At 26.7% G+C, this 21,054-nt stretch overlaps 1 protein-coding gene across 2 annotated transcripts in view; it reads left to right on the top strand.

Annotated features, from left to right (window-relative positions):
* Positions 1-21,054, top strand: part of LOC105843116 (ralBP1-associated Eps domain-containing protein 1) — a 66,196-nt gene that overhangs the window by 24,862 nt on the left and 20,280 nt on the right. The window contains exons 8-16 of one of the 2 annotated variants that reach the window (XM_065792997.1): positions 3,731-3,794; positions 3,883-4,025; positions 9,978-10,054; positions 11,438-11,488; positions 12,257-12,813; positions 13,088-13,254; positions 17,821-17,861; positions 18,168-18,302; positions 18,458-18,491. In XM_065792997.1, coding sequence (XP_065649069.1) covers positions 3,731-3,794; positions 3,883-4,025; positions 9,978-10,054; positions 11,438-11,488; positions 12,257-12,813; positions 13,088-13,254; positions 17,821-17,861; positions 18,168-18,302; positions 18,458-18,491 — 1,269 coding nt within the window. The remainder of the gene's footprint in view (positions 1-3,730; positions 3,795-3,882; positions 4,026-9,977; positions 10,055-11,437; positions 11,489-12,256; positions 12,814-13,087; positions 13,255-17,820; positions 17,862-18,167; positions 18,303-18,457; positions 18,492-21,054) is intronic. The other variant, XM_065792998.1, reaches the window with a different exon arrangement.

Genomic DNA, 21,054 nt, shown 5'->3' with positions numbered 1-21,054 from the left:
GCCCACGAATTGGAAAATAATGCACAATTCGTTGAAAGCGCCCTAACTTTACCAAAGTATACAAAAACTGAACGATGATTATATTGCAATTTTGTCCAGGGCAAGTGTCGCCAAACAAGAAAACCATATTAATAGAATCAGGAAGCTTCAAAAATAATCATTCAAGCAACTAAGAACTTCATTAACACCTCTCTTAGCAACATTTTCTGGCCACATATACATGGTGGATTTTTGAGAGGTGCTGGTTAACAAAGTAACAGCAAAGGCTTAAGTCCAAAATTGACGGGAATAAAATATATCGTTGACAGGTAAATGCAGAACTGAAATATTTTGTGCAAAGTCAAAAGTTATAACAACAATGTTGTCGCTTAATGATGAAGAATCTTTACGTTCTCTCATGCGAGAATAAAACCGGTTGGCTTTCCGCTTGTGAACAAGAAGACTGAGTTTTGCATTGTTACAAAGTGCCACATTCTTTTCATTAGCAATGCTTTTAGCTCAGAACACCGACTGCATACATCTCTCTGTGGTCTACCAAAACCGAAATTAAAATGTTTTTTAAAATAGTCTCAGTAAAAATGATATTTTATGCGCGCATTTACCTTTTCAACATCATTACCATCTTTAACTAGCACATAAGCATCTGGTTCAAAAGATTCGAGGTACAAGGTGTACATCTTTCTGATGTTTAGCTTGCAAGATAAATAACGTCTTTTACTTTTGTTATTGTAATGAACTACTTTATATGAAAACGAAGATATGTGAGAATGAACATTTGCCACAGAATTTAGTGGCACTTTTTGCTAATTTCCATGCCGTCCCCTGCCATCTTTAGGAACTAATAGGTGACTTGCCAAATTAGAATTTCTTTTAACACGATGTTCTGTTACTCCATGCAAGGCAATAAAAGCAGAGCGACAAACACTGCTTCCTTATTTCCATATTTAACAATATACTTGTTACTTGTAGCCCGCTTGACACTCGGATTGCCTGTTCTAAGTCGCCTTCGCTTTATTTCAGCAGGTTTTATAAGCGCAATTAGATAATTATCCTGTCCATTTTTTTCACCTATGGTATTAAGATATGCTAAAATAGCTTTCTTCTCCTTATTGCTGAATTTAGAAAATCACATATGTTGGCAGCGACAGTCAACCCCTGTAGTCCTCATAGGTACCAAACTTTTATTCCAAGAAATAAATTCCTTACCTTCTGCTTTAGCACGTTTGATTACATTGCGCTTCCACAATGGTTCATTCCTTGTCCAATTTCCAGTAACAGCAGACACACTACTTTCAGAATCACTGCTTGTAATATCCATTTTCATTAACCAAAAACAATGACGCTGCAAAAAATAATGGTATTAAAAAGCTTATAAAGTCTATGAGAAAAATAATAATTAACTTTAAGCTGTTTTAATAATTGATAATAATTTTAAGCTGTTGTTTGTAACGCAAATATTATTAACCAATCAGGTTTTAGTAATTATTACTAAAACCTGAATGGTTAGGCTTTGAATGATTTGTGTAAACGATAGCTGATGTGCTGTAGCTTTGTAGCCACTATAATACTTATTTTACTTAAAATTCAATAAATTTAATTAATAAAAACACATTACTTTATATAATAACAAAAGTGTTCATATTCTGCCAGCTTTTAATACATCTTTTATATTTTTTGTGTAACGCTTTGTTATATTTTAATCTGAGCTAATGAATGTGTTTTGTAGATGTTTTGTTTATGTTAGTGTTTCGTGCACATTGGACGTTATTGTTCTTAAAGTGCTAATTTCACTGTTTCCAACATTAATTTTATGAAAAGTTGTTATAAGACAATATGCGTAACATGTCTATCAACATTATTGCATATTATCTCAATTTTCAATCAATTTGGACTTAGAACGTTTTTGATCTCAGGTCTTCAATTGTTGTAGTATAATTTAAAAGGCTTGTTGAAGCGGCTAGTTGTTGTAGTATAATTGACAAGGGTTGTTGAAAAGGCTATTTGTTATAGTATAATTGAAAAGGGTTGTTGAAGAGGCTAATTGTAACATAATTTAAAAAGCTAATTGTTGCAAGAAAAGTTGTAAATAAAATTAAAAAATAAATTAATGAGTAACCTCTTCGACTGTAGTAGCCACATTTTTAGAATTATACTTATTTTGTTAATTTTTTTTTCTTTGTGAATTAGTTAGTCAATTGAACGTTACAGTAGTTAAGTCAGTTGAACGTTACATTAGTTAAGTCATTTGAACGTTACAGTAGTTAAGTCAGTTGAACGTTACATTAGTTAAGTCAGTTGAATGTTACAGTAGTTAAGTCATTTGAACATTACAGTAGTTAAGTCAGTTGAACGTTACAGTAGTTAAGTCAGTTGAACGTTACAGTAGTTAAGTCAGTTAAACGTTACAGTAGTTAAGTCAGTTGAGCGTTACAGTAGTTAAATCAATTGAACGTTACAGTAGTTAAGTCAGTTGAATGTTACAGTAGTTAAGTCAGTTGAATGTTACAGTAGTTAAGTCAGTTGAATGTAAAGTAGTTAAGTCAGTTAAACGTTACAGTAGTTAAGTCAGTTGAGCATTACAGTAGTTAAATCAATTGAACGTTACAGTAGTTAAGTCAGTTGTTGAATGTTACAGTAGTTAAGTCAGTTGAATGTTACAGTAGTTAAGTCAGTTGAATGTAAAGTAGTTAAGTCATTTAAACGTTACAGTAGTTAAGTCAGTTGAACGTTACAGTAGTTAAGTCAGTTGAACGTTACATTAGTTAAGTCAGTTGAATGTTACAGTAGTTAAGTCATTTGAACATTACAGTAGTTAAGTCAGTTGAACGTTACAGTAGTTAAGTCATTTGAACGTTACAGTAGTTAAGTCAGTTGAACGTTACAGTAGTTAAGTCAGTTAAACGTTACAGTAGTTAAGTCAGTTGAGCATTACAGTAGTTAAATCAATTGAACGTTACAGTAGTTAAGTCAGTTGAATGTTACAGTAGTTAAGTCAGTTGAATGTTACAGTATTTAAGTCAGTTGAATGTAAAGTAGTTAAGTCATTTAAACGTTACAGTAGTTAAGTCATTTGAACGTTACAGTAGTTAAGTCAATTGAATATTTCTTTGAAAAAGTTATTTTTAAAGTGTTATTAAAGATTTTTAAAGTATTGCACAATGAACTAATTTATTGCAGAATACACAAATAAATACTGTCTTTTAAAATAAAAATGCAAGTTTCACTTGTTTAATAAAATTATCATGAGTTTTAGTTAGAATAAACATTTCCCCAACCCCCTCCACCTCCAACAAAAAAATCCAATGTATTAAATTAAAATTAAAACCTTTAAGTCAAGAAAAATATTTTTTATAAACAATTTAAAACAATTTTTAATTTTTTTTTATTTTTATTTTTGTTATTATTTTTAATTAGTAGCAAAATTATAAATTAAGATCATTGACTTTTTTATTATGTTATTTATTTTTAATAAAGAATACTAATAAATACTTATTGGAAAAAATCAAAATTACATTTTCTTGCGTAGTTGTACGAAGGTACATTATTTTTGGATTAACACCAGATTGACACATGGGTATTAGCCAATCATTCACCAAATAGGTTTTCTTTGGTGACATCAAGCTCATATTTCTTTTTTGGCTAACCTTAACTTTAATTTTATTAAAATTTTAAGTAAATTTTAATAAAAATTATCGGACTATTAGCTCATAAGTTTTTGTTGAATTTATAGGACCACTAGCTCGTGAATTTTTCTTGAAATCAAATTTACCTACTGAAACATTATCAAAAATTTGGTACGATTTATATTGAATATAGTTTTTCAATTTATGAATTTTTTTTTCTAAATAATATTAGTAAAATATCAAAAGCCTTTTTTTTTAGGAATTTGTCTGATTTGGATAAAGACTATGCACTTAACTTGGAGGAGTTTTGTATTGCTATGCACTTGGTAGTAGCAGTTAGACATGGAATGGAACTCCCATCATTTCTTCCAATAACTCTTTTACCTAAAATTGTTGATGAAGGTTTGTTTCTTATATTTATGAATTTGTTAATAAACATTTTCTCCTTACAATAAGTTTAAAGTTTTTAACTTTTTTTCAACTGCCACAATCCCCTCATTAAAATGTCTTGAAGTTATTTGGGTATGAATGAGCACCAGATTAATAATTTAAATGTAATAATTTAGTACAGCTGTGTTGCAGTGGTTATAGTTCTGGCTCAGAACCAACAGGTCTGTGGTTTGTGCCCAATAAGCAACATTGGTAAGGAAAGAGGCGTAAACTTCCTAGTTAAATGCTTTTCTGCGTAGAAGACCGCAAGGACTTCTGGGAGCACCTTAATAACCACAGAAAAAAAAAAAAAAAAGAAAGATTGTTATGCATATTGGTTTACACTAAAAATGTTAAATTTAGAATTTTAACAACAATTTGAATTATGGACCTTAAAGAAATAATTGAATACTTTTAATAAAGGGAATTAATTTAAATCCATACTAAATCTGCCTATCTGCCTAATGTTGTCAATCCATTTATTGTACAGTAAAACCATTATATGTTCTTGTGGGAATCCCACTATATGTTTTTGTGGGAAAGCCACAAAAATTTTTAATTACTATTGTGGGAAAGCCGCTATATGTTCTTGTAATAAGCTGTTATATGTTCTTGTGGGAAAGCCACTATGCGTTTTTGTGGGAAAGCTATTATATGTTGTTTTGAGAAAACCACTTAATGTTCTTGTGGGAAAGCAATTATATGTTCTTGTGGGAAAGCCACTGAATGTTTTTATTGGAAAGCTATTATGTTCTTGTGGGAAAGTCACTAAATGTTCTTGTGGAGAAGCTATTGTATGTTCTATTGAGGGAGGTAGTTGCTGCTATTCTTGATAATCTCTAGATAAATCCCAAGGGGTAAGTTAACTCAAATTTACCCGATTGAAAAAATTTTGTGGTAAAAGCAAAAAATTTACTGCAACAAAATTAGCAAAGTTCACTAAGACTCTTAAAACTAACGTGTTTTAAATATTACTTTTATAAACACAGATGTTAATCCAGGTAATACAAATACAGGATAAAAATACCTAAAAAAAATAAAAATGAGGTAAATAAATGTGCATTACTACTAAATAAACTTCAAAAACAAGTGTTTCTTGTTGATAGTCAGGTGTTTCTTATTGATAGTCAAGTGTTTCTTGTTGGTATATCAGGGTTGGAAAAAACCCAGGTTTTTTAAAAAACTCGACCCTGTGTGTTTTTTTTGGGGTAATTCTTGGTTTTATCGGGTAAATTTGGGTTTTTTGGGTTTTATTTTTGTATTATCTGTTAAAATTTTATTTTTTAATCTAATGATATTGAAAATTAGTATAATTTTAACTTTAACTTTATTTAAAATATATTTTATACAATGTTGTTTAATAATTTATAAAAATAAATTTTCAAATTATTTTGAAAAATTTTTAAACATAATATAAAACTGTAATAGGAAAAATAAATTAGAATTTAAATTTATATGTGTTGATTTATTTTAAACTTGTTTCTATGCGAATTGGGCTTGTTCATAAAGGTTCGTATTTTGGAGTTAAAGAGTTGAGAGAGGGTTGTGACCACAATGAGGTAGCCTCAATAGACAACTGTGTAAATTGTGTGGGAGTTGCACTTCAACCATTTAAAATTTTTAAAGGCAAACACTTTGCCATAAACTAGTGTTTAGATGGCCCAAAAAATGCTAAATACAAGTGTTGAAATGAAAATGCAATAAATTAAAATATACAAATGTTTTATATGTGAAAGTTTAAAATGCCAAAGCTTGGTGTATTTTACATACTTGTCTAAAAAATGCACGGATGCTGATGATTTCTTTTGTACCAAAAAATGTAAACAACACTAATATTTTTTACTTAACCTCCTTATCTTATGGATACTAACCTCCTTATCGTATGGCTAACCTTTAATTTAAAAAAACATTGTATAATTGAACTTTTTTTTTTTACTCTAAATGTTTGTAACTTGAAATAAAAATTGTAAAATAAAATTTTTGTATTCTTTTAGAGCAAATGTTTCTTAATATATCTTTTATATATATATATATATATATATATATATATATATATATATATATATATATATATATATATAAACTTTTTTTTTTTACTCTAAATGTTTGTAACTTGAAATAAAAATTGTAAAATAAAATTTTTGTATTCTTTTAGAGCAAATGTTTCTTAATATATCTTTTATATATATATATATATATATATATATATATATATATATATATATATATATATATAAACTTTTTTTTTTTTTTTTTAAATTTAATTTATTTGAAAACTGTTCAACTAAACCCCCTTTTATTCTACAGGTTTCTTCATCTTATAATTGCAATTAATTATAATTAAGATCTTCTGAAATTTCTTTTAATGGGAAGAAACTTATAAAATTAAAAAAAAAAGTTTTCGCATTTTTTTATCAATATTTTGTTTGAAAATTATTCAAAAAGATTTTAGGTATATTATAATTATTTATTTATAATTATTGATTTATGATTATGATTAGACCTAAATTTTTGATACCTCTAAATGTAAACTCTGCTATTGATAACCTGTGGTCTCTCTATACACATCAAATATCATGATATACACATATATACACATGATATACACATATATACACATCAAAGATCATGAATTAAATACACATTGCTAAAGAATACAAATTAAATACACATTGCATACGAACACAAATTAAAGATTTATGCGAAAATAAAAATACATAAAAAATTTTCTTCAACACTTACTACTTAGTTAGATAAAAGTATATTACTCATTAACATTTCATAACAAAAAAAATATTATGTAACTGTGTAACAGTTTACACAATTATGTAAAATTACTGATTTACTTTAGCTGAAATTATTTTCCATTAATAAGTCAACTAGGCTAATTAAGTTTCCATTAATTAGCCTAGTTAAGTTTATTCAAAGACTAGCCTTTGTAACAAACCTGGAATCTAGGTGAAGGTTGGTTAAACCCAAAAAAAAGTTAATTGAATATTTATAATTGTGACATCATTTTGATGATTTTTAATAAGCTGAAGTTGAAGTTTTTTTAGTATATAATATTACACATTATTATATGATGGACGAAAACTGTTTATACTCTAAACATTTACATTTTTTTTAGTATATAATATTACACATTATTAATTGATGGAAGAAAACTGTTTATACTCTAAACATTTACATTTTTTTTAGTATATAATATTACACATTATTAATTGATGGAAGAAAACTGTTTATACTCTAAACATTTACATTTTTTTTAGTATATAATATTACACATTATTAATTGATGGAAGAAAACTGTTTATACTCTAAACATTTACATTTTTTTTAGTATATAATATTACACATTATTAATTGATGGAAGAAAACTGTTTATACTCTAAACATTTAGATGGGATAGGTTGGTCCAATGCAAAAGTAGAGTGCTTGCCACATGTTGAGTTTTGAAATGTTTTGAAATAAAAAACAAACAGGCTATTAAATTAATAAGAAATATATTTTTTAGAGTTAAGAGAGTTTTATTTTAAAGAAGTTTTGATGATCTTAAACACTCTGTTTTAACTAATTTCTTTTAATATAAAAAAGAAAAATATATAATAATTGAACTTGGTTAATGCATCATTTTTAAAAAGTTAAAAATGAGACTTTTTGCAAACACGGCCCCGGCCCCGGCCCTGTCCCGAGCAAAATTATAAGATTTAGCAGGGGTTGGTAGCAGTGACTAGAAAAAAATTTACAATACTTTATATATTACAATTTTATACATACATTTACTATTTATTAAATACTGGCATATATTTATATATTTTTAAAATCTAATTTACTTTCAACAAGGATGCAAGCAACCATTAAATTATGAGTTACTTTAAAATAAAGGTTAAAAAGCTAGGAAACAGTTAACTGAAGACTTAAAAAGTTGTAGGCTGTATAAAAAAGAAAAACATGAAGATGGGTAAGAAATATAAGGTTTTTTTGATGTGCTAGGAAAAAAATGGATTAATAAAAGTTTTTATAGCATGAAGGGACAGATACAGTAAAAGGATGCAACTTGTTGAATAAGGAGCAAAACAAGAATGAGTTATGATTTATCATAATAGAGATGAAAGCTCATTTGAGCATTGACCATGATTAGAGAAACAGCCTAAAAGAGAATGGCTAAAGGCTGATGATGATGACCACAATAATGATGATGATCGTGATGATGGTCATAATGGTGATGGTAATGATGACTATGATGATCATGTTGATCATAATTATGTTTATATATGCATATTTATACAAATTATAACATGAATTTTGAATTAAAAAAATAAACTCGAGGATATATAAGTGTTAATGTAGTCCCAGTCACAAACCTGGCCCCAGCCCTGATCAAATATCAACTCCGGTCGCTTAATAATCATTTTGTGCCTATGGGCCAACTTACTTTGATAACAGAGTAGGTTGCTCCAGGCAACATAATCTAACAAAAACTATTATAAATGTATTGAAAACTAATAGTTTAGGGTCTTACAAACAAAACAAAACATGATTTGTAAAAGTTAACACATCAAAGAAAAAATGTGGGCTGAGGTGCACTAGTCTACCCTAATGTTGTTGCATTGGAGATTTACTGAATAATAAGTATAATTATCAAATTAGTATTGTTAAAATATATGCAATTCAAAAAAGTTAAAGGTTAAACATTTATACTCCTTATTTATATATATATATATATATATATATATATATATATATATATATATATATATATATATATATATATATATATATATATATATATATATATATATATATATATATATATATATATATATATATATATATATATATATATATATATATATATATATATATAGAATTCCTATATGTTGTCCGAAAGTTTTTTCCATATTTTGTTGACAAAAAGTAAAAATTAAAATGCAAAACCGGAATTTTTTTTATTATTAATTGATAGACTGCCTGCCCCAACCAAACCCTCAGTCGATGTAGCAGCACTCCGTTGCGAGTCAGGCTATTTTTCAGTCGATATAGCAGCACTCCCTTGCGAGTCAGGCTATTTGTCAGTCGATGTAGCAGCACTCCCTTGCGAGTCAGGCTATTTGTCAGTTGATGTAGCAGCACTCCCTTGCGAGTCAGGCTATAAGACAGTCGATGTAGCAACACTCCGCGCATGATTTATAGTAAAAAAAATAAAAATAAAAACATTTTATTAAAAAAAATAAAAATAAAAACATTGTTTATATTGTTAAAAACATTTTTTTTGAATTGTTTGAATGTTGAATGTTGAATGTTTTTAAAAACATTCTGGTCAATTAAATTTGCGTTTTTGTGGTTTTTTTAAAAAACGATTAATTTGTAATTAAATTAATGGTTTTGACTTTCATCCAACACGCAAATGTTGGACGAAAGTCAAAAGTAATTAAAAGTGAAGTGTATGTTGGTAAAAGAATCATTTTTTACCTTAACTTATTCCCAAGGCCAACAATTTATAGACCTATATATATATATATATATATATATATATATATATATATATATATATATATATATATATATATATATATATATATATATATATATATATAACCCTCGTAATTAGGAAAATTGAGGTCAGCAATCTTTTTTAAAGTGTTTTTTAAAGTGAATTTCTAGTCATACTTTTTGTATTAAGTGTAAAGATTTTTTTAAATTTGTACAAGTCTACTTTTCCACAACCACTTTTTTTGTACAATAATTATTCCTTTTATTTAGTAAAACTATTTTAAGGACCTTTTAAAATTATTAGGAACCTCTAGTAATCGATAATGAAAAAATCTGTTATTTTTTAATTTAAAAAAGACATAAAATTTTAGGAATTATATTAAACAATTCAAAAATTTTTCAAAAAAACACTTTAAATGTTGTTTTTAATAGCTAAACCTTTTGAAGCAGATCTTGGATCACCTGATGACGAAAGTTTTGAGGAAAATGAATATGCCACAAAACAAAAGGTTTTCTGAATTTTTTTATAATAAGTTTTTTTAAATTTTTTTTATTAATATACTAATATATATATTATATTAATATTACTGTTGTTCATGTATTTTTATATCATTCTTTCTGTTTTTTAATGAAAAAAAAAAGATTGGTCTTGAAGTAGTAGTTTTAAATATGGTATATTTATCTCCGGTTGATGGTTTACTTGTGGAACAAGATGTTTGCTACTTTTATGAATAAGTGTAATCTTAGACCTGATACAGAGATCTTTAAGTTGCTTATAACTTAGATGACACAGAACTTCATTTGTTCTTTGAGATTAATATAAATCATGACATCTTGTTATTTTTTAAATTTAATTTAACTCTGCAAATGCAAGATGATTGTATCAAAGAAGGTTCCAAACATTATCTAAAAAGTAATCTTTATGTGATCATCCTGAGAATATATTTATTATGATTCTCTCCTCTGATAACTGAAAACTGTTTGTTATTTATATAATTTGTTTATATTGATTAGTTCCCAGGTTTCGATTGTTTTTGAATCGCAATGATAGTTTTTTCATTTTATTCATTTTAGTTTTTTGAATGTTGTTATGATTTTTTTTTATATGATTTTATTAAAAAAATTTTTAAACCCAATTTAGAATTTTAAATATTACAAATTGTTTTTTGGTGAATAAATTTTTTTTAAACTGAAAACCACTCATTCTAATATAATATGTTAAGTTACTTGACAAGTAAGTTACTAGGAAACATTTTTTTGTACTGAATTACTAATTGATAAAAAATTCACCTCAAAAAAAAGTCACCTCATATTTTTAATACCTTGAATTTTTTCAGTATCTATTTCTGTTAAATTTTTATTCAAAATTTTACACTTGTTTAAACTATTATAAATAAATGTAAAGTGCTCGGTAGTTTGAGAAGTTTACAATTTGTTTCAGATTTAAAAGAAAAGTTATTTTACACTCTAAAATTTATTATCTACTACCATTTAAGTCTACAATAGATAATTTTATAAGTTGTTTTAAGTATTTTGTTTTTTGAAACATGGGTAAAGTTTTTTTTCTGAATTTTTGAAGGTAAGTTTCCGAGTTCCAATAGTATCCTGAACACTTTTTGGAGTAAGACCATTAAATTGTTATCATATATTTTGCATGTGATTACATGTAAATAATCTCGTTTTATATATAATATATGATTATACGTTGTAAGACAATTAGTTGAAAGGTAATTTTTCTGAAACTTCATGTTTTGATAATATTCATTTTCAGAGAAAAACTTATTAAAACCTTGAAAATATTTTTAACTTTATTGATTACTCGGAAAACATTTGTCTTTTTAAAAGTTTGATATTTTCTTGGTAATAATTGTTATGAACTTTTTTATTGATAGTGGGGAGACGAGAAGTTTAATTGTTTAAATGAAAGTTTAGAAAATTCAGAGGTAATTAAAATATTATTTTTTATTTGGTTCTATTTATATTATTAATCTGTCTTAGAAGTTTTGAAAATTCCAATAAAATAATACAGACTTTTTATTGAAAAAATTTAAGAAAGCATACAGGTTGCCAAAATGTTTTTATGAAATTTTTTATGAAAATATTTCTAATATGGTATACAGCTTGCAGAGGCCATTTCTAACAATTTTAAAAAATCGCATAAAGTTGCAAAAGGTTTTTGAAAAATTTTTAAAATATTTTTAAAAAACATTTCCAAGTCTGATCAAAGATTTTAATTCAGTTATGGGGCGAGTTGCACCTTTACCTGAAATATTTGTTTAAGCACTTAGAAAGGATCAACAATATTTGCTTTAAGCTTGTCTTGTAGTTCAAAATGTTCTGTAGAGGTCTTCAGAATCTGTTATAAAGTATATATTTTATCCAGAATATGGCAACCTGGGACTAACTTTAATTTTAAACTTATAAAGCATAAAAACTAATAAGTATTTTTTAATTTATATATTTCCTCCCTGTTGCTACAGTCAAATAAGCTACTGTTTTTTTAATATGAAATATTGGTATCTCTTTTAATCTTTAACTTTAAAATGCGGACAATTTGAGCAAGATTAACTGAGACTTTTCATTAATAGACCCATTATTCATAAAAAGCTTAATTAAAATTATTATTCACAAAAACCTTTTAAAAATTAGCATAGAAATTAGCACACTTCTAAAAAATGGCATGAAAATCTATTATTTATACTTTTTTTTAGGTTCTTTTAACACATGTTCAACCATTGCATACTTTATCAGATGTTAACACAGAAATGACTTCTGCTCCAAGTTTAGAAAATATTGATTCAGTTGAGGCTGCATATTCACCAAATGTTCGTAAGGGTTCAACCCCTTTTTTTAAAGATAGTCAAGCTGCAATTGCAAGGCCACGGGCATCAGGAAATAAAAATGTAAACCTAATGGATGCATCTCCATGGCAACTTTTACCACCTCCATCATCAAAAATTAGTTTAAAAAAATCTTTAAATTTAGATAGTAATGATGACCTCTCTAACTTTGAGGAAAATGCTTCTCTTGTTAGTATCGATAGATCAGGGGATGCATTAAATAAAATTGAAATGTCAGATTGTGCATTGGATGGAATATCTCCAGTTTCTGACTTTGATAGTAACAATGACCAATTAAAATTAACAACAAAACATTCTACCTCTTTGCTAAAGGAAAAATCTCGTTCTATTGATAGTTTACGTTCAGATATTTCAGAAAGCAATGAAAATCAATATAAAAAACCAGTTGTTCGAATGGAAAAAAGACGGTAAATTTTTTTGTTTTAAAATAATATATATATAAATTATACAATACCAAATAGTATTTATATAAAATTTGAGCTATTTTTAATTAATTGTTACCTACTTATTTAATAATGAAGATTGTTTATTGATGGTGTATAACTTATTCAAATTATATTATTATTATTTAGTAAAATTTTATTTTATATAAAATATTTTTAAAAATATAAATGCTTATAAAAAAAAACTTGTGTTTATCTATATTTCTCTATTTATACTGTTTTATTTTTTTATTTTTAGTTCTCTTACATTTGATAAAGTGTCTTGCTCATCAGAAACCTCTCTTCATGAAAAAATGAAAGATTTTGAACTTCCTCCTGTTCCTCCACCAAGAAATAGAGGACATGTTCGTGCAAGTTCCTTAGATATAAATCATCTTTTAAACTCAAAAACTATTTCTGTACCAGGTAAACTTTTAGTTCTATAAGAATTTTTCTTACTTAGGTTTGATTAGCATTAAAACAACTAACAGTTTAAAACAGTCTTTTTTCAAGATATTTAAGAAATACAATGTACTTTGACAAATAGAAAATATATCTTTTATATGGTTTTATGCACCACCAAAATATTAGCAATAATTGGTTAACTGAAAACCTTGATTTTTTTTCATTAATAAGGAAAAAAAAAAGTTGCTAAATGGTCTCACATTGCAGCGCTGCATAAATTAGAATTGAATCAAATGATTAAAATGTCAAAACTTATGGATATGCTGTGTTCCCCTGTTAAGAAACAGCGTAACTTAAAATGTCGTCCAGAGTTAAAGATGTTGATGATGCTTTTTTTTTCTTTCGACAATTCAGTTTAGGTGAACTGTTAATGTTCTAAGCCCTTGGCTAAACTTTTGCATCTTTCTTAAAAAGTTTGTTTTAAAAGTTTCACACACTTCTAAAACTATTTAACATATTTATAATGGGCTTGTAGAGTTGTCAAGGTTCCTCGTGTCTACAAATCTTAAGTGTATTTTGCTTAGAACATTTACAAGTGGTCCTTTAGAGAGGCAGATTAGAAAAATCAGACAATGTTCAAAATCAACGATCAAAGCATATTTTATTACTGCACAACAAATACTAGAGAATGTTGGTATTGTAAAGATCAAATTACTTTTACAATTAGAAAATGGTGGTAGTTGTCATTTTGAAACATCTCGTGAAAGATGTGATTTTTATTTGATAACACTATCTAACAAATTTTTTTATTGTATTTTTTTTTTAGGGTTGAGAGAGTGTTTTCCTAATCCGATTTGCTAAAAACAAATAGAAAAGGAGCTGTTGTGAATCTCATTAAAAGTATCATTATCCAAGGGTCAATGTTATAAAACTTTTTACCAACGTAAAATGCTACTAGTGGTAAAATTTACTGGCCTAAATGATTATTGTCAATATATAAAACTTTTTACTGCTATAGCGTTTACCATCGAAAAATGTTCAGGGGGAGGAACCTAAGGAAATTTTTGTTGAAGATCCAAAAATATGAATGTTTACTTAGAAACCTGTGGTTCAGAACGCTTTTAAATCTTCAATTTATTTTTGATAACCTTTTATGTCTTGACAATGTTAGTGATCCGGACAATAGGTTTCTGAAAATAAATTTAGGGCATAGATATCTACACAATTTGATACGGAAAAGTTTTCATAATAAATTCTCATAATAAACTTTTTGCCGGTAGCATTTTATGTTGATAAAAAGTTTTATAATATGGACCCGCTGGTCAAAAAACTTTTTTACCGTGACCAGAACAATTATATTTTAAAATTTGTGCATTTTCAAGAAATTTTCTAGATTTGTATCAAATACAGAGCATTCTTCTAGAATATTCCTAAATTGCTAGAATGGTTAGAAGGTCTGAAAATTTCCCAAAATTTTCTAGAACTTTCAAGAAACTTCTGGAACATTTTTGTATTTTTTGAAACTTCTGGAACTTTTTAAAAGTAGTCATACTATTATAAAAGCATAGGTGATTTAACATTTCAGTTCATGTTATTGGTAAGTAAAAGAATTGTATTTGAAGACCAAATATTTAATTTGAATGGAATTAAGAAAATGTTTCCATCCTGCAGATGCATTTTGCTTTGTGTGAATAATTTTTGAAGAAAACATTGAAAAAATGTTTTATGGAAGCAAGTTATAAAATGAGTGAGGCCTACTAGGTATACTTTGAAGTGACTGTTGGTGATTATGGCAAGTCTTGGGCTTTACATTTTACATATAAGTATTGCCATAGAACTTTTGAAGGTAAGTAATTTTGTAGAATTTCAATGATTTAAGTATATGTAGCTCATTTTAAGAAGTTGCAATTGACAAAATTTACTTATATATCAGTGTTCTGTAAGAAAGTATATTGCATGTTATCATTACACCCTTTATTAAGTGATGTGTAAAATTTCCTGCATTCAAATTTAAATAAATAGTTATATGTGCTATGTTACAGATTGAAAAGGTGAAAAGAATGTCACAAAGTTATAAGCCATGAGCGTAAATACCATAATTTGGCGACTCAAATTTGACCACTCATATTTGACCACTCAAGCAACTGCTACTTCTGTATTGTTGATCCCACATAATGTTGCTCAGGCATAAATGTGTTTCAAAATGTTCCACACATTCCTTCATCCATTCAACCAAGTTGCCTGTTCCAAATCCTTTAACCAAGCAATCCTTCAACCTAGCTGCCTTTTCCCACTCCTCCTTGGAAGGATCAGCCATCTTTAGGAAAAGTGTTACTTATGCTGCCACTGCACATCAAGTTAGTCCTCATTAAGCAATATGTCACTGCTCTAGGCAACCTGTTGACTTCTTTTAAGTACCTCCAAAATCTTTTTCCAAAGCTGTCTGAGGCTAACGCTAGAGCTGGTATCTTTATTGGATCACAGATCAGATTGAAACAGTTGTTTGGAATAGTTGCAGTTGTTTATGACTTCTTTAGTAATATAATTATATATAGTAATTATTATGGTGTAAACAATGTGTAGATGGTTCAGATTCTTGTAAAGAATTATGTTAAATTTGGATGCACTGAAAGTTCATATTCTTGACGTCGATCTCTATAAATTCAAGGAGAGCATGGTAACTTACTTACAGCTTACTACTCCATCATGTTTTCATTATAATATCCTTAATAACAATGTTATCAAGGACAACATAATGGAGGACTAAATTTTGGGGCTACTTCATGAAAGTTATTTACAGTACATTTACAAATCTAGAAAATCTACTTGTTAAGGGTTACTTTGTTAAAGTGATTTACAGTGCACTTGCAAATTTATAAAATCTACTTATTTCTAAAAATTTGAGTGGTTATTAACCTTTTTCTACTCAATATGCAGTTGTTGTTTTTTACCATACTGAAAGAATAAAAATATAAAATATTTTCCAGTTCTGTCTTAAAAAAAAAAGAATTTTCTTTGAGCTAAGGTCAGAAAATCAAAGTTAGTGCCTTATGCAGTTTTTTTCCCACAGTCTTAAGGAAATATACCACATTAAATTTAAGAACAAAAGTTGTGTAATGTTGCATAATTTACCATAATTAAAAAGTATGTTATTTATAGATGTCAAAATTGACATAGCTAGGTATTATCCAAAATGATGAAGGTTGAGATCACTAGTATTTTTATTATGAAAATTTCAGAGGAAATTTCTTAGGAAATCAATTGTGGAGGATTACCTGTGTCTGGTGACTTAGTATGTCAATAGGTAATATTATGCTAATAAGTGCAATTCTTCTTTGTGCAATTTAATGATATCAGAATCATGTCTATTAAATATTAACAAAAACCATGGTGTTATACTTTCAAACATTCTTTTTAAAACTATTTTTATTTTAATCTCTAAAGTCTGAAAAAAACGAAAACAAAAACTCAGTGTTTAATAACACCTCAACAACAACTTTTTTCTGTTTAAAAAAATTGAATTAATACTAATGCTGTGTATGGTTAATAAAAAAAAGGTTTGTAACATTTTATTTAAAAATTTTTCATACAATTTATTATTTAGTTTTTTTACTTGAAAACTAACTTTTAAGTTTAGTAAGGTTCCTGTGTTTTTTCGCCATAAACTAGAGCCTTGTTTAAAAAAACTTGGCTTAAGTTTATGATTTCATCCATATGGTGAATAGGTCTGTTATAAAGTAAATGCTAGTTATAGCTTTACATCAGCACTTCACCTTTACTTTAATAATTATAGTTTTGCTTTATAATTATTAGTTTCATATTTATTGTTTTGTGAACACCTAATGTGAAAAATATTAAAAAAAAAAAAATTCAAAGCTGTTAAAACCAGTTGAAAACTAAAATTAGAAGAGTATGGAAAAATTAGGAAAAGTAATTTAAATGTGCTATTGCACAACTCGTATTTTGAGTCGCTTCTTTAGCAGAATGGCCCATTTAATATTCATATAGGAAACAATGCCTTTATAATATGTTCTTTGGTTTTTTGCATTTTTTTAAATGTTAAATAGTTCTAAATAAAAACTTGAAACATATATACACATGCATATCTATATATACATGAGCATAATACTTAAATATAGATGTATTTTATTAAGTAGAAAAAGTATTTTTTTAAAGTGTCTAATTATTTTTGCTCAATATTTACCTAAAAAATTAATAATGAATTTTGGAAACACCAAAATAAAGTGTTTTTAGTGTCAGTTAAGATATAAAGTAATTAATAGATTATTACAATAAACTTGTTGTTTATATCAGTTTAAAAAACTCAGTTGGTATATTATAACATAATGTATATATAGATTGATAAAGAAATTATAACTTTGTTAATTATTGGTATATTAAGAATATACCTCAATGTTATACAATAATTTTAGAGTAATCTATATATATTAAATATTATATTCTAAGTTATGTTGTATTCTGTATTTTGTAACATAATATTATATAAAAGTTTATACTTATACCTATCAGCATATTAAGAGTATAACTTAGTGCTGATGCCACTTAGAGCTGTTACTTTATTTTCAGATATGTTAAAAGAACTTTCAGAAGAGGATAATTCTAATGCAGTAATCTTTTATTTGTTATTATATTTTAAGTTAACTCATTAACTTAGTTGTTAACCAATACGAAAGATATTTTATTAAAGTATCAAGTCAAATTGATATAACTTTGACACATTTTAATGTCAAGAAAATATCTGAAATCTCATTTAACTTTTTTATTTTATCAAATTAGTTAAGCTGAAAATATGTTTTTGCAATTATACGATGTTTAAGCTAAATATAGGGGTATTTATGCATTGCCTATTGTGAACTAAATAGTAAAAAATATGATAAAATACTTTTTTAAAGATTCCTGATTTTTTTTTTAAGAGAATAAAACCTGCCAAGCCACCCAGAATTAGCAAGCCATTAAATGCTAATACAGAGCAAGGTTTTTTAACATCTCCAACTCATTTAAAACATCAGTCTAAATTGAATCAGAGAACACTCTCTGTAGATTCTGAGGTAATCTCATTTTTAATTTTTTTTTCCTTCAACTCTTAAATTATTTTTATTATTTTTACTAATCAATACAAACGATATTTTATTAATGTTTTTTATTTTTAAAATGTTTTACATCACTATACCAATAATAATGTAGATTTTAATGTAACATTTAGTTCACTTTACATCCCAAATCAATAATGTCGGAAGGTGAGGTTATTTTTTATTTATGAGAATATAAATATTTATAATGCTATTAATTAATTTCAAATACCATTTTTTTTTACTTTTTAAATTTTGTTAATTAAATAAAATAGTTGTTTCTTTTTCTTGTTTTCCTAAATTAGTTTTAAAAAATTATAAAATTTAATGTACTTCCACATTTCATTTAATGATTACATATTTCATTTAATTTAGTGTATATATATATATATATATATATATATATATATATATATATATATATATATATATATATATATATGTATATATATATATATATATATATATATATATTTGGAGATACAGGACCTGTTAGACCAGAAAGCTGTTAATCAAATGTCACACAGGGCGTTCCAAGATTTAGCTTTTTTGACTGTATATAAAGTTTAATAAAGAGTATAAGACATTGAAATCAGTTGCCTATAAGATGATTACTGGTTTAAATGATGATGCATTTTATTCAGATTAAAAATTGGCGCTCAATATGTTTTCTTTAACAAGTTTTTTAAACTCTTTTTGCAAAAATATTTAGTTTTATAGTCTGATGATGAGACTGTCTAACAGTAGAAGTAATTTAAGATAAATAATTTAGTATAACAGTAATTCTAGATGTCTTTAAAACAATCTGTTTTTATTTTAAGTTAAGTTACTGAAAATGGTTGTCCTGAAAAATGTCTGTTAATTTTATAATCATTGAATTAAAATTTTTTATTCGTTGATTTTAAAATTAATGTGCATTTCTTTGGACCATTAATAATAGTTTAGAAATGCTAAAGTTCCTGAAGTTTTTTTTTAAAATTTTAAATATAGATTCTATTTTTTATAGATGCATTTCTAATTCTATTTTCTATTTCTACTTCTATTTCTATTATTCATTTCTATTTCTATTACTACTATTAAAATTTAGAATTAATGGGATTACAGTACACAATTTTGCATGAACTAAAATTTTGAAAACCAGATATTTACATTTATAATGAGCTACTTTTTACTTGTACTTGAGTAAACTTTTTGATTGGTAATGTTTACTTGTACTTGAGTAAACTTTTTGATTGGTAATGTTTACTTGTACTTGAGTAAACTTTTTGATTGGTAATGTTTACTTGTACTTGAGTAAACTTTTTGATTGGTAATGTTTACTTGTACTTGAGTAAACTTTTTGATTGGTAATGTTTACTTGTACTTGAGTAAAATTTCACTTAAGTAACAGTACTTTGACTTGAATACAAATTTCGTTACTTTTCCAGTAAAAAAAATTTGAAAAACAGGCAATCTATAAATTGAAAAAAAAAATTGAATTTTTTTTAAAATTGATAAACTGCCTGCCTAAACTAAAACCCTCAATCAATGAAGCAGTACTCCTTGCATGTTCTGCCTCGTCAATGTATGTATACACTGAAAAACTTAAATGAAAAACATTCAGAATGTTTTTTTGTTTTTTTTAGATAAAAACATTCTGAGTGCTTTTAAAAGCATTCCAGTCTAATAATTTGCATTTTTGTGGTTTTTTTAAAAACAATAAAATTTAATTAGTTGCCTTATTTAATGGTTTTTACAAATAGTGTACTTGATTTTGTCTTCTTTTAACACAAAGAGTCATTAAGAGCTGTTTTTTTACCACAAACGGTAAATTTAGATGTCGAACTATAGGAATATATATGTATATAAAATTGAATTTAGAGAGTTTAAACCAGCTAATTAAAAAGCAATCTGAGATTAACTGGCTGCTGCTAAGTGAGCAAACTTGAAAGTGTTCACGGTACTATAAAACACCACTTGCATGAAATTAGAAAGACCTCCAAGTTTGGTGTTTGGATACCACACAAACTGAATGCTAGTTAGCTAGATCAGTGAGCAGATTCCTGCATGACCCTCTTGTCTTTGCATGGCACAGCAACTGGATAAACTATTTCATCACCACAGACATGAAGTGGGAACTCTACATAAGCCACCCCACGAAGCACTATCGGTCAGAACAACCGCTATTGTATACCAGGAACTGCTGTTGAACACCACAATTACATCATTACCAGGAACTGCTGTTGAACACCACAATTACATCATTAACTTATTTTGCTCAGCTTGACAAACTTCAACTCTTAAGAGTTGAAGTTTGTCAAGCACAACATAGTTTACTTCTTTGCCCCAAGCACAACATAGTTTACTTCTAATATCCCAAGCACAACATAGTTAACTTCTTTCAATATTTAAAAAATTATTAGAGTGTGACTGGAGAATGTTGCTTTATTTGTCTTACTTGCCTGACTTTACTTTGCGTTAACACATTATTTGTCCCAATCATTTAGTAACAGATTTTTTTTAAGTAAAATTTTCTTTTCAATTCAAATAAAATATTCCTATTTGGAATTCATATAGAATGTTCATTTTGCCTTTTTTGTTTTAATTATTTTGTTTGGAATTTAAAAATAAACATTAGTTTTTTTATATTTGTTTTGCCATTTTTATTTTTATTATTTTATTAAGAATTTAAATATGTTTGTTTTGTTGTTTATAATTTATAGAAATAGGGAATAAAATTAATTTTGAAAAT

This window comes from Hydra vulgaris, chromosome 03 (assembly GCF_038396675.1).
Source record: "Hydra vulgaris chromosome 03, alternate assembly HydraT2T_AEP".
Lineage (NCBI taxonomy): Eukaryota > Metazoa > Cnidaria > Hydrozoa > Anthoathecata > Hydridae > Hydra > Hydra vulgaris.
Note: the sequence above shows the minus strand (reverse complement) of the source record. Positions and strands in the feature narration are given on the sequence as shown.